This window comes from Vulpes lagopus, chromosome 14, assembly GCF_018345385.1.
Source record: "Vulpes lagopus strain Blue_001 chromosome 14, ASM1834538v1, whole genome shotgun sequence".
NCBI lineage: Eukaryota > Metazoa > Chordata > Mammalia > Carnivora > Canidae > Vulpes > Vulpes lagopus.
In genome coordinates this window covers 31,233,874-31,248,096 of record NC_054837.1, presented here as the reverse complement: position 1 = coordinate 31,248,096, position 14,223 = coordinate 31,233,874, and the positions used below count along the sequence as shown (strand labels likewise).

Sequence of the window (14,223 nt, the reverse complement as noted above, 5' to 3'; positions counted from 1 at the left end):
CCACACCTCTGGGTGTGTGGGGAAGGAGCACCGTGGGCCAGACACCGCCTCATCAAGGATCGTGGCAGTCAGTGCCTTAGAACGAAGGCCCAGAGGCAGATGAACCCCAAGCAAGTGTCTCTCCCATCCTGTTTGACCTCATAGTCTTAGGGCCGCCTCAGTAGGCGGGAGGGACAGGTCAGGGAGCAGTGGGCCCAGCCCTGGCCTCCCCCAGCCCTCCCGCAGCCCTCTGGCCTCGAGGGAAGGCCGGGGGAGGCCAGGAGCATGAGAAGGGACGGCTGGCCTTGCTGAGCATGTAAATGGTCTCTATGGAGAGACTGCTTCCTCCACAGCCGATACTGTGAAGGGAGGGCCGGGTCGGGGGCAGCCTCTTCCCTTCCTCCTCTCTGTCTTTCTTTCTCTCTTTCCCCACCCCCTCTCTTCCTCCCTCCCTGACTCCTGCCCCTTTGGACACATTTACAACATGCCTGCATGGTCACTATTTCAGATATGGGGAAACTGAGGCTCAGCAAGGCTCATAAACAACAGACTTGGGTCAACCACACCTGTATGACCTAGGACCCATGTTCTGGATCACCAGGCTACGTATTTCCTTATATATGTGAAGGTATAAGAAGGGGGTCTGCAGCTCTCCTCCTCAGGCCCCCCTTGCCTGCTGCCCCCTCCCCTCCATCAGGCTGCCTGTTGCTGCGTATAAAGTACAGGCAGCCTGTCCTGGGACGAGACGGCCCTGAACTGCTGCTCCCATGCAGCCTGCTGAGATGCACAGACTACTGAGGTCACCTGGCATGGCAGGCAGGCCGGGCATAGAATCACCCCGCTTGAACTGTGCTTGAGTGCCGCACAGAGTTTAAGGGCACCCTCCTCGGCTGCCCTGGGTGGGAATCTTACTGGATTGAGTATGTAAGCAGCTGCTGGCTGCTCAAGGCCAGCGGAGACTGTGTCATGCCCCTGTGGGCAGCGCTGAGGCCGAACCTCATCTCCAGTTGGGCTCTTGTCTACTCCCTGTTGCCCATCATATTTGGTAAAGCCAGACCACCCTCACCTTCCCTGCCTGCTGCTCAGCTGGTCTTAGTGCTCCTTGAGCTTCTGGCAGTGCTTCCTGGTACACCAGGAGCTCTACTTTTTCCTGGATTTTCTAGGACTCCGGTTTCCACAGGGAGGAAGTCTTATGAAAGCCTGAGGGCGCGCAGAGCACTTTTCTTTAACACCTGTTGAAATCCCTTAGAGCAGGAGGATGGCTGAGCCCAAGGGGAGCAGCCTATGTGTGTCGCAGCTAGAGATTAACTGCGGGGGGTGGGGGGGGCAGTCCTGACAAGAGGTGGTCTTCTTGCCCTTCCCCTCCTCCTCCCCCGAGCCCCTGCTCCTCCCAGCCAACATGGACACCAGCCCAGCCATGGCTCAGGCTGTTGGGGGTATAGGCCTCCTCTCCCAGACTCCCTCATGGCACGGTCCTGCTATGCCCCCAGGGACCCCAGAACCTGAGTGTGGGTTCAGGGGTAAGAGTGGGGCCAAGTCCCAGCTTGATGACTTGGCACCTGTGTGACCTCAGGTGACAGCTTTGTCCCAGCGAGCCTTAGTTTCGTCCTTTGTAAAGTGGGGGCATAACGACCCTTACCCCCAAGAATTCTGCTGAGGATTGAATGAGTCACCACTTCTGAGGACCCAAGTGTCTGCCAGAGGGGAGCATTCTGTGAGGGGTGGCTGCCCTGACTGCTACCACTGGTGGTGGTAGTAGTAGTGGTAGTATTTTATTTTAAAGCCACTGATCCCCTTTTTTTCTTAGGGGTGTGGGAGGCACTCTCTCAAATGGGGTGTGCAGGAGCAGCCATTGCAGGGACTCTGGCCTAGAAGACCCGGATTCTAATCCAGATCTTGCCACTTAGTAGCTGTGTGACCTTGGCAAGCAACTTATTCTCTCTGTGCTCAGTTTTCCCAACTATACAGTGGGGACAATACTAGTGCCCACCTCAGAGGGCTTTTATGGCACTCATCTGAGTGGATGGATGTAAGGGCTTAGAACAGGGCCTGGCACGTTCTGAGTGCCCCACAGGTGAGAGCCACAGCTGTGATGGTATCATGGCCACCAGACACCTAGTGGCTAGGTCTCGTGTCTCCCTGGGTGCTTGGTTGTATATGGAGAGCAGCTACTCTTGAACTGGCTGAGTGAGTGATTGGTCAGCTGATTGATTGATTGAGCCAGTCAGTGTCTTTCATCTGAATAGATAGCCTAGCAGAATGGTGTAAAGCAGGGCTCTGGGCTAGAGGGCCCACACCCTAGCAGTGTCAGCAGCTGGGTGGTGCCTGCAGGCACACGGCGCCCCCCCTCTGTGCCTCAGTGTTCCCTGTAGAGGGAAGGGAAGACCAGGACCCACCCTTAGGGTTGTGAGGAGCAGAGGAGTCCTATGTGAGGGGCGGTGCCTGGCCCTGGGCCAGTGCTCAGGGTGTGTGGGACATCATCCTCACTGTGCAGTCAGTGAGCCTTTCTTGAGCACCCACTGGGTGCCAGGGAAGCAGTGCGCATGGGGTTTTTCTGCTGGGCATTCCTTTAGGGGACAGCGGGAAGCCATCTGCCGGGACTAGGCTCAAAGTGGGTTGTACTGGTCTGAGAGAAGTAAAGCTGACACTGACGGAGAAGGCTGCCCTCCTTGTTGTCTGATCCTGAGTACTGATGGGTGGACCACTACAGGGTGATGAGGCCAGGAGACCACAGAGGGGGTTCGACCCCGGGTCTGTAGGCGTGTCCCTTCGTGGACCCGTCCTCCACTAGCCATGGCTCACACAGGACCCAGCAAAGCAGAGTCATACTGGGTGAGCCATGGACCTAGTACATCAGGCCAGAAGATGGGGGCCAGCAAACCATGTCCTGAGGCCTACAGATGGGTGAATCTTGCTGACCACTTATTGTTGAGAAAAGGCAATTTGGGTGCATGCAGCTGGTTCTCGTTCCCAGCTGACCTTGAAGGAATCACAGAGGAATCACCGTGAGCAGTTCCAGGGACCCATTGCGGGAAGTTGGGCTCTGCCTGAGTCCATCCATCCTGCCAGTGGCCACCCATGCTGCAGGGATGAGTTCCCTGTCACTGGAGTATGTAAGCAGCCCTCACAAGATGCTGCTGAACTCCATGACCTCCGCCTGCTGCCCCTCCCCGGCACTCTCCAAGGCCCCAGGAGGAAGCTAGGTCCCTACTAGTCCTGAATCAACAGCAGCCACCTCTGGCCGCTGGCCAGGCCCTGTCTGGAGCTCAGAAAGACATGTCACTCTTGTCCAGTGCAGGAAGGAGCAGGGGAAGCAGAGGGTCAGCGGGTGTCCCCTCCTGCTTTATGCCAAGCCTCGCCTGAATATGGCCACAGGGCGACGTCAGCAGGAAGCAGGATCGGGTGGGCAGGCGGAGCGTGGCCCAGTTATGTAACATTTGGCAGTAGTGACTTCTCCGAGGTTTCCCTCCCCCTTGTTATGGCCGAAGGTTACCCTTTCCTCCCATCTGCAAATCCAGGCCCTGGGGCTCAGCTTCCATGTTTTTCTGTCTCAGCCCAGGCCCTGCCTTGCCTTGTTTTCCTCTGTTGTCTCCTCCGTCTGAGGCTGCATAGGCCTGCAGAGGGACCTTGTCCAGGCAACAGAGTGCTTAAACCTGACCTGCGTTCAAATCTGGGCTACTTGACTCAGGAGCTGTGTGATCTCAGGAAGGTGTCTTTGCCTCTCTGAGCCAGTGTCTTTGTCAAGTTCAGTTCATCTAAAATGGTTACAGACCACCTGTTTGGAGATGCCAGGCCCTATTTCAGGGATCCTAGGAATATAGCAGAGAACAAAGATTACTAGCTCTTAAGAAGGAACTGATTCTATTTCAAGAGATAGATTAACATACAAATAATTTCTGATTGTGGTCTGAAGGTGATAAGGTGAGGGATATAGTAGAGAGTGATTGATGGAGGGGTATGAGGATTAGCTGATTTTGACACAGTAGTAAGGAAGACCTCTCTGAGGAGGTGATGTCTGAGCAAAGCCCTGATTGAGGTGAGTTATACTAGTATCTAGTAGGAGAAGGTTATCCAGGCAGAGGAATAGCCCGTGCAAAGGCCCTGTGGTTGGGGCACTATGCACATGTTTGCACAAGGAGGCCAGTGTGTTTCTAGCAGGATGACCAAGGAGGGTAGGGGTGGATGAGTATTTTGAAGAGGTGAGTGGGGTCCAGGTCTAGAATATGCAGGGCTATATTATGGAGTGGGGAGGACTTGGGGTCTTATATGCAGGATTTCAGGGAGCCCCCGGAGAGTTTGAAGCAGGGAGCAGCTTACTCTGGCTTGCCTGCAGAGCAGCTGTGCAGATCCATTGACTCAATCCAGGAAAATGCTAGGCACATAGTAGGTACTCAGTCAACAGCAGATATAATTATACTGGTTTTGCCAGCATCTCCTGTTCTGCACACACCTCCTGGTTTGGAGGTACGGGGCCACATGTGGAAGGATTTGGTGTAATTCCTCAGACACTCAGTAAATCCTAGTAGCCTTTCAGTGTGGCCTTGTGCTGATGGAAACTGTGACTTCTCATACTTGTGCCACTTGGCCTGATGTGTCCTGGACTGTAGGTTCTGGCCAACCCTCCTGGACTTGAGTCCCCAGGAAGATGCACATCCTGGCCAGGCCCCCAGGAGCTCCTGTTCCCTGCCAGGCTCCTGATCGCCTGCCTCACCCAGCCTGAGCACAGGAGTGAGTCCCTGTCTGCTAAAAATAGATTGGGGAAGAAGGGGATCCCTCAGCCTCACCCACAGAACCCACATGCCACACAACTTTCTCGCGCCTCCATGAGCTCCAGCCGGGCCTCTGGGAGAAGCTTGGGGTTTGGGGCAGGGCTGGGCCAACCCCTGGAGGTGGGTGGATGGCGGAGCTGAGTGTTCCTGCAGTGGCCAGGGGACATTCAGCAGGGTGGGGCTCTGGCCCTGGCCTGGTGGTGACGGAAACCGTGACTAATGGGCAAACAGATGTTTGCCTTTTTCTCCCCGTGTTCAGAGCTCCTAAACTCAGAGGACCCCCATTTGCTCAGGAAGGTGGTAGGACAGGAATTGATCCCACCCCCAGGCTGAGGTTGGGGCTTTGGCACCCCTCCTGAGGCCTATTCCCAGCCCAGCTCCTGGTGCCTGGAGGAGACAGGGCATTTGCTCCAAGAATGGACCCTATCATGTTTGGGGTAAGGTGGCCTTCCACAGGGGGCTGGGGAATTGGTAGAAGGGAGGTACATTTGTTTCCTGTTTCCTATAATAGTACCATAAACTAGAGGTGACTTAAAACAATACAAAGTTACTCTGTCACAATTCTGGAGGCAAAAATCTGAAATGGAGGTGTCTATAGGGCCCTGCTCCCTCTGGAGGCTCCCGGGAGAAGCCTGCTTTGCTCCTTTAGCTTCTGAGGGTGGCCGGTCATGCTGGATGGTCTTTGGCTTATAGACACATGGCTCCCCGTGTGCCTCTGTGGCCAAATTCTTCTCTTCTTACAAGGACCCCAGTCATCAGACTCAGGGCCCACCCTAATCCAGTATGACCACATCTCAACTAATTACATCTGCAGAGCTTATTTCTGAATAAGGTCATGTTCTGAGGTTTGGGTGGACATGGATTCTGGGGGAATGATGTTTCGCCCAGTCTGAGGGGCTTCACTGAGACTGCTGGCATGTCTGGGGTTGTCGTGGGTTCTGCTTCCTTCCTTGGAGACCCCACGGAGCTCAGGCTGGGACCCTCATGTCACACCAGCTGTATTGGGGGCAGTCGTCCCCTCTTAGGAACCAGTCTACCGCCTGTGGGAGTCCCTGGTCACCCTGAGACCCTAGCACTCTGCCGCCACCTGTATACCAACTCTGTTAACTGTGTTTAAGCCCCAGAAGCCACCCATTCAGCCAGCCAGCCAGCCGGCAGATGTGCTCTGAACCTCTGCCTGGCTCAGCATGGGAGGTAAAGAAACACCCTCCAAAGTGCCCCACCCAGTGAGGTGCAAAGGCAGGAGCTGCTAGTGAGGAATGAGAAGCTTGTTTGTCCCCAATCTGGGGGGTGGGCATCTGGCTCCATGAGTGAGGGGGCCGGGCTTCCGGGAACCGGGGTCCTGTGTGGAGGGATGTGAAAGGCCCTGCAGTGAGAGCCTCTTTTCTTTACCCTGAACACACTGAGTTGGGCCCCACCTCAGGGGTTCGTGCTTGCAGTTCCCTCCACCTGGACGGCCATCGTCTAGGGCTTTGTTTGGCTAGCTCTCTCAGTGCTCAGACTCAGCTCACATGTCACCTCCTCCAAGAAGCCTCCCCCATCCCATCTTGCTCACGTCCCCACCTCTGAGTCTCTTTTTCTTAAGTGACGTGTTATTTGTTGGTCTCCCTGACTGGAAGACCTTTGTGGGCAGGGACCTGTCTACCTCCTTCATTGTGTGTCCTCAGCCTTGATGCAGTCCTGGTACATAGGAGGTGCCATATAAAGACCAACATAGTGAGTCGATGAAATTCCCAAGCCAGCCCTGTCTCCCGGGGCTTGGTGAGGGGCAGAGATGACATGCAGGGAAGGTTGACTCATTAGTGTGCTCCACACGTAGTGACTCTGCCTGGCAGGGTATCCTCCAAGGCGTATGCTCTGGCTGTGGTAATCAGAGGGACTGGAGTGATCACAGGGGCCCTTTAGGCAGAGGCAGCCCTTCCTCACTGGTCCCAGCAGGATGTCAGGGCAGCCGGGAGGCCAGGTTGCGCTATACATGTATCTGGGACTTGGTGGAAGAATAAAGCCCTCAGTAAAAACAACTACTGGCATGCTTGGCCACTGCTGGGTGGGTGGGGGGTAGGGGTAGGGTTGCCTCATGGCCACGCATCTGGGATTGCTGTCTGTTGCACTATGGCGTCCTCGGGCACAGGGAGTCCCCGGGCTGACAGCCCAGGCCCAGGATCTGACTGTCACTGTCCCTGTGCCCTAGGAGAAGGAGAGGAATGCACGGAGGAAGAAGAAGAAAGCCCCAGCTGCTGCCAGTGAGGAGGCTGCCTTCCCACCTGTGGTGGAGGACGAGGAGATGGAGGCGTCGGGTGCGAGCGGGAATGAGGAGGAGATGGCAGAGGAGGCAGAAGGTGAGGGGCAGGAACTGACCTGTCCCAGAAGTGTCTGGGTCCTTCTGAGACAAGGCCTAGACTGTCTTGGAGGGAGAACATGGCGATGGTGGTGACAATGGTAGTGATAATGGTAACGGTGATGATAAGGGTGGTGGTGATGGTGATGATGATACTGGTGATGATGGTGGTGGTGCTGGTAGTAATGGTGATGGTAGTGATGGTGGTGGTGGTAATGATGGTGATGGTGACAGTGATGATAGTAGTGATTGGTGGTGATGGTGATGAATGTGGTGGTGGCGGTGGTGGAATGATGATGGTGTTGGTAGTGATGATAGTAGTGAATGATGGTGTTGGTGGTGGTGATAATAGTGATTGGTGATGGTGGTGATGAATTTGGTGGTGGTGGTGGTGATGGTGATGATGGTGGTGGTAGTAATGGTGATGATAGTGATGGTGGTGGTGATGATGATGGTAATGATGGTGATGGTGGCAGTGATGATAGTGATTGGTGGTGATGGTGATGAATGTGGTGGTGGTATGATGATGGTGGTGGTGGTGGTGGCGGTGATGATTGTGATGGTAGTGATGATGGCAATGGTGGTGGTGATTGATGATGGTGATGATGGTGGTGGTGGTGATGGTGATGATGGTGGTAGTAGTGATGATGGTGGTGAAGGTGTTACTCCCAAGTACCCCATTTTGGATTACATGGGTCTGTACCTGCCCCACATGGCATGATGTCCCTAAAGACCCCAACCCCTGCTTAGCAGCATGTCTGTGTCTTACTTGTCTTTCTGCCCAGAACTGCCCAAGTTGGGCCCTCATGTTCCTAGTGAACAGAATCTTCCTTCTTCCTGCCGCTGCCTCGAGTGCCTTCCTATTCCTTCTATCTGCCTGCCTCTGCATTCAAACTCCCAAGCTTCTGCCAACATGGTATAGGAAGGTGGGAGTCACCTCCTGGCTCCTCAAGCCGGGCCTACAAATACATTCAAGCTCTGCCAGCCCCCAGGGCATTCACTGACCTGGACCCTACTTCCTGGTTGAAAACAGAGAATTGGGCCATGTGGTTGCTGTTGTCTCAAGTTGGGGATGGGTCTGGGGACAGAGTCTGGCCCCTTTCTGCTCTGGGTCTCTCTTGTCCAAGTTGGTGACAGGCCTGGCCAGTGTCTGATGGAGGGCTGCAAATCCCTCTGCCTTCATTTTCTTGGTCCTGGGTTTATAACCAGAAAAAAGAGAAGGAAACAGAAACCCAATCCCACTCTTTAAATATCCTCCCAGCTGCTCTGTGGACAGGATGCAGCCCTGGTGGGAAAGTAGAAGGAAGCCAGACTTTGGCTCAGCATTAAGACTAGAACAGACACTGCCCAGTAAGAGAGCTGTGTGGTAGTGAACTCCCCGTCACTTGTAGGGTTCTCATACTGCAGCAGGGGATAAAGGAGGGTCATTCTGTGCTGGGGTGATGGGAGGGCTGGTCTGGTGCAGCTGAGGCTCTGTGACCACCTGATGGCTCTGAGTGGATCCTGTGCAGCAGGGTAGGAAAATCCCGCACAAAGGAACAGGGTGATACTCCCATCTCATGGATGAGCTTTGAAACTGAGGACCAGGGAGAGGAGAATCGCTTTCACAGGGTATCATGTAACTGGTAGACTTGGAGTCGGACAGTCCAGCCTGTGTTTGCCATGTAACCCTGTGCTTTCTGACCATGGAGTTTGGGGGGGGTGGGGTCGGTCAGGGAGGTTCTGGGCTAGGGCCTGAGGTCACCCCTATGGAACCTTCTAGAAAGCCTAGCCAGCCCCAGCAACATGACAGACCCCTCCAGGGAACTGGCAGCAAGTGCCTTTGTTGCATCTAGGCAGAGATGAACCATCCAGGGAGAGAGGATTCATTCTCTGTTCAGTGTCTCAGCAATGATCATGGTCTCCCCAGCCTAATCAGAGGGGCAGCCTTGAGTTCATCTCATGAACCATCACAGTGACCCAGTGGAGTAGGTTCTCTTGTCACTCTGTTTACAGATGAGGAAACTGAGGCACAGAGTGGTCACCCATGGTCATACAGTTGACTTGCTTGGGGACTAGGGTTCAAACTAGTCAGAAGTGCAGATCCTCAGGCCCCTCCTGAATCTTCTGATGAGGCAGCACTTCGGGAGAGGGTGAGCCCGCGCCCCCCTCCCCCCATCTGCGTCTTCACAGCCCCTGCCTCAGGCGCATGCTTGCACTTGAGAACTCCTCATGGGACAAGTCTCTCAGTAAGGGAGAGGGCCTAGTAATAACCTCCCATTTTGTGGATGAGCAAACTGAGATTCTGGGAGTTAAGCCACTTGTCCAAGGGGTGTCCACACTGGCCCCAACACCTTGATGTCTGTTAAGTGAGAACAAAGAAGTGGCATCACAAGTCCTCACTCAGGGGTAGGAATTCTGTGGTTAGAGACACGGGACACAGGGTCAGCCCTCTCCTGCCCCCGTGCAGTATGGCCTGGGGCACGTGACTCGGCCCCTCTATGCCTCAGTTTCTTGCTCTACAAATGAGATGCCGCTTGTCCTTGTTCTTCGGGGTTGCTGAGGATTAAATGAGTCATGAGCATGAAAGGCTCTGCACAGCTTAGCACCCATAGAAGAAGCCCTGTTGTTCCAATGATGATTTTTGGGAGTGGTAGACCCTGAAGGGAGGTGAGCAGTGGCGGAGGCAGGGGCCAATGGGGGCAGCGGAGGCTGCAGGAAGCCTTCGCCCAGGGCCATGGCAGCCCCTGCCCACCTGGCTCTGTCACTGAGCAGTGGGATGGAGTCCAGGGCTCCAAAGGCCACTCCTGCAGCCCTGCCCACCTCTGGGGTCAGCACTCCCACCCTTAGAGTCCTAGGGACTCAGATCCAGAGAAGGCTAGTGACTTGTCCAAGGATACTATCCCAGGAGTGGGCGGGACTGGCTCCTCACCCTACACTACCCAATTGTTGGGCAAGGCTGCTGCAGGCCACCTGTGGGTCACTCCAAGATGAGGACCGCTGCGGGTCCTCCTGCTGCCTGCCAGGCCCCAGGTCCCCCTGCCACACCCCCCCACCCCCCACCCCCCCCACGGCCACCTCTTCTCTCCCGCCTGTTGCTTTTGCCACCTTGCTTCTAATCCTTCTCTCGCTTCCTTCCAGCCTTACACGCCTCTGGGAACGAGGTGCCCAGAGGGGAATGCAGTGGTCCAGGTATGAATGTGGCCAGCTGGCCTGGGGGTGGGGTAGGGGTAAGGCTGTGCTGGGGTCAGGGGCATCCTGAGGTCACCTGTCCTCAGCGAGGGGCCCCACTTCTATGAGTGCCAACACTGGTGCAGCCATGGCCTCTGTCCTCCTCCCGGTGTGGTATCTGTTCCCCGTGCTGTTCCCTGACTCACTCTTGCAGATCTGTGCACTTAGCTCCACCGTTCTCTTGATTTTCACCAGTGTTTTCATCCATGACTTTCACCTTGTTTGATTTCCGAACAGCAGGGGTTTTCAGATATCCCCATTTTACACAAAATGGGGGAATTTGAGACCCAAAGAAGTGACAGAAGTGTTTTTCTTAAGGCTGAAGAGCCAGGTCGGAGGCCAGCCACCCTTGTCCTTCCTTGCCTTTCATCTGTATGCACATTCAGTCACTCACTTAACACTTACTGTGCACTGCTATGTGCTGGGCCATGTAGGAAGCAAATGGGGGATGCTATCGGGCCCTTTCTCCTCAGGCTCCTCAGAGTTCACCAGCCCATTTTACGTTGTCGTGTCATAACGACACAATAGCAAATAGTCACCAAGTGTCACCCTGTGCTGCTACACCTCCTGGCTTCCTTACCCTGTAAGCTCTACAGACAAAAGCAAGGCAGGCCCAGAGATAGCCTGCATTACCGTGGCTGGGCTTCCAGTGTGGGCAGAGCCAGAGGTGGAATGCAGATGAAGCTCCATAGCCCTGGCTATGTAGGGGTGCCAGCAACCCCAGGGGCCGGAAGTTAGTGACGTGGCTGGGCTCCAGGGTCAGCATGGGGAGAACGGGGCAGGGGGGAGGGCAGGGCCCCAGGACCGTGATGGGCCAGCTGCCCGAGTGTGTCAGAGCTTCGGGGCTGTTGAGATGCATCCTGAGTTTGTGCCCTGGACCCGAAATGGGCGGGTCTGGCTGTGAGGAAGGCCGTGCCTGCCTCCACCTCTGAGCCCCCGGCACCACTCACTCTTCTTCTTTTTCCCCCACAGCCACCGTCAACAACAGTTCTGACACAGAGAGCATCCCCTCCCCCCGCACTGAGGCTGCCAAGGACACAGGACAGAATGGGCCCAAGCCCCCGCCTGGCCCAGGCACTGATGTGCTACCCCCTGAGCCACCCACCCCGCCGCCAGAGGATGCTCTGGTATCCTCCGAGCCCGGCCCAGCCCCTGAAACCACCAACCCGCCCACGCCTCCGCCAGCACCTGCATCACCCACTGCACCCCCTCCCGTGGTCCCCAAGGAGGAGAAGGAGGAGGAGGATGCTGCGGCCCCCCTGGTGGCAGAGGAGGAGGAACAGAAGCCCCCGGTGGCCCAAGAGATGGCTGTGGACATGGGCAAGACGGAAGAGCCTGGTGAGGCATCCCCTGCAGAGCCCATCAAGAGTGAATGCAAAGAGGAGGCCACAGAGGAGGGGCCCGACAAGGGCAAGGGGGGCTCTGAGCCCAGCGCGGAGGCCGAGGCCACACCCGAGGGGGACCTCAAGGTAGAGAAGAAAGAGGGCGGCGGCCCTGGGGGCAAAGCTCCCACAGCCAAGGGCGCCGGAGCCCCCCAGGACAGCGACTCCAGTGCTACCTGCAGTGCAGATGAGGTGGACGAGCCCGAGGGGGGCGACAAGAACAGGTGAGTGGGCACACCGGGTGGGACTCTTATCTCCTGCCAGCACCAGGGCAGCAGCACTCAGGCTGCCTCAGTGCCTGCCCTCGGGGCGTGTGGCCCAGCTGGAGGAGGGGATTGCACAGGCAGGGCTGGGTGGCTGGAGGCATGGGGCAGGCTCCACTGATTGCTCTTACTCCTTCAGCTCCTGCTGATGGCCGACCCTGCTTGACCTTCCTCTGCTCGTAGGTGCATCACTCCCGTCTGCCACCATCTTTGTGGGGTGTTTTCCCGCTGTGTCTACAGGCCCCGATTTTTTTTTCTTATGAGGACACCATCATTGGATTCGGGTCCACCCAAATTAGGTCACATTCACAGGTCCCTGGCTGTTTGGACTTAAGCTTGTTTGAGGGGCGGGGGCTGGGGGGCACAATTCTATCCTTAACAGGGCAGGAACAGCAGGTGCCGGGGCCTGGGGGTGGAAGGAGCATGCGTGGTTTAGGCCAAGTGTTGGAGCCAGTGAGGGTCGGCAGGCTGCACTAACTCATGGCTGCAGATTGTTCTCAGGGGAATGCCCCGGTCAGCTGGGTGTGACTGAGGCTCTGAAACCAGCTGGAGAATGCAGAGAATTCAGTGGGGGTCAGAGAGGCCCACGGAGATGGCTGCCATGTCCCCGCAGCCAGTGATGCGGGTCTGCCTGCAGCTGGTTGTGACAGACTCCTGAGCTCACTAGTGGCTCACATCCCATCTGCCAAGGGTCAGGGTGCAGGAACTGGGAGCCCCTGTCCTGGCTCGAGCTGATGGAGCCATTGAGGCTGCTCTCCTGCTGGGGTGGCCTGGAGGGATTCCCCCCAAACCATGCTGTCCTCTTTGGGTACTGCTGTCTCTGAGATGTGTTCCTCCATTTCTCTCCTTTGTCTCTGCTCTTGGTGCGGGGTACCTGTCCCCACCTTGCACCCAAGGCCCCTGGAGCACTGGGTTTTACCCACATGTGGCACAGATGGTCGAGGGCTCTGAGCCTCTGAGACCCCCAGCCAGGACCAGAGCTCGTACCCCACATTGGGGCCGAGCCAAGCAGCTGAGGGCAGAGGTGCAGACCCACTCCCACCCACATCTGGATCCTGGGCCAACGTTTTCTAGTGAGGCAGGTGGGTCATTTTTATTTTGACTAAAACCGGTGCGGTCTGTTGTCTCTCCTCTCCTGTCTCTCGGAAAGTTCTGGGCAGAGTGAGAGGGAGGAAAATCTGACTTTCAGATCGCCAAGTTCATGTGGAGCCTTTCCCCTGTCCCGTGATTCACCTTGGGGCATGTGAACATGGTGAGCTCAAGAACTCCTCATGTGAGACTCAGATTCATCCAGAGCTCTGTGGGTCTCTGTATGTGCCACAGAAGGAAGTGGGCCAGATTGTCCTCAGTTTCCTGTGTCCGGGAGTCCCTGGGAGTCCCCACTGTCAGGAAGATGGTCTGGTGGGTAGCCCCGTGACCAGCAAAGGCCAGACCAACAGGCTTCCGAGGGCTCAGAAGTTCCTGAGCTTCTTGTCCTTGGAAACCAGTATGCGCAGTGGCCCGGTCCTCTGGGGAAGGCCCACAGCCAGGGCCTGCTGCTACGTTCACTCTTTGTGCCTGGGTAATGGGGTCAGGGTGGATGGCTCCCCACCCTGCTCCTGCTGGCCATGAGGTCGGAGTCATGGAAACGTGTTTCTGCTCTTAGCGGGAAGAGTGCTGAGCTCATGAGGCAACCATGCTGATAAGCAAGCCTCCTGGAGTCTCTGTTTTGGGTTTGCGTGGCCTGCCCAAGACCCAAGGCTGGGCTGAACCCCGCTAACGCCCGGGATCCCTCTGGCCATGCCTGAAGCCCTGGAGGCTACTCTCGGCCTCCCTCTCTCCCCCAACAGCCCCACCCAGGGACATATCCCTCCCTCCCCAAGCTGGGTCTGGCTCCACCCACTCTTCCTGCCTGAATGTCCAACGTTCCATCCCCAAGGAGCAGCGGCTGTGGGCTGGGAGTCAGGACACCTGGTTTATCATGCCCTGTGTGATCGAGGCTGGTCCCCCACCCTCAGAGCCAGGCTGGACTTAGGCCAGCCTGCTGACCTCTTCCTGGCTGGCCGCCTGCCACCCCTCCCTCCCTCTAGCCGTGGCCGTGCAGGCAAGATGCGTCAGAGCATGCCCTGGCAGCCACAGCCTCCCGGAAGGGCTGGCGGGACGGATGGGCCCCTCCTCGACCCCAGGTCCTGGCCGCCTGCCCACCACCCTCCTTCCCGCCTGGCAGCCCTGGTGTGGTGAGCTTGGCGTCCCCAGACAGGCCCAGGATGCATCTCGTCCTGGCTTCTGCCAGACGACCTTTG

General features: G+C 56.6%; 1 protein-coding gene across 21 annotated transcripts in view; it reads left to right on the top strand.

The window, feature by feature from the left end:
* NCOR2 (nuclear receptor corepressor 2) overlaps positions 1-14,223 on the top strand; it is a 210,850-nt gene that overhangs the window by 157,732 nt on the left and 38,895 nt on the right. For 16 of the 21 annotated variants that reach the window (XM_041729398.1, XM_041729399.1, XM_041729400.1 and 13 more), the window contains 3 exons: positions 6,940-7,087; positions 10,207-10,257; positions 11,269-11,902. In XM_041729398.1, the coding sequence (XP_041585332.1) occupies positions 6,940-7,087; positions 10,207-10,257; positions 11,269-11,902 (833 nt within the window). The remainder of the gene's footprint in view (positions 1-6,939; positions 7,088-10,206; positions 10,258-11,268; positions 11,903-14,223) is intronic. The other 5 variants (XM_041729409.1, XM_041729414.1, XM_041729419.1 and 2 more) reach the window with 1 other exon arrangement.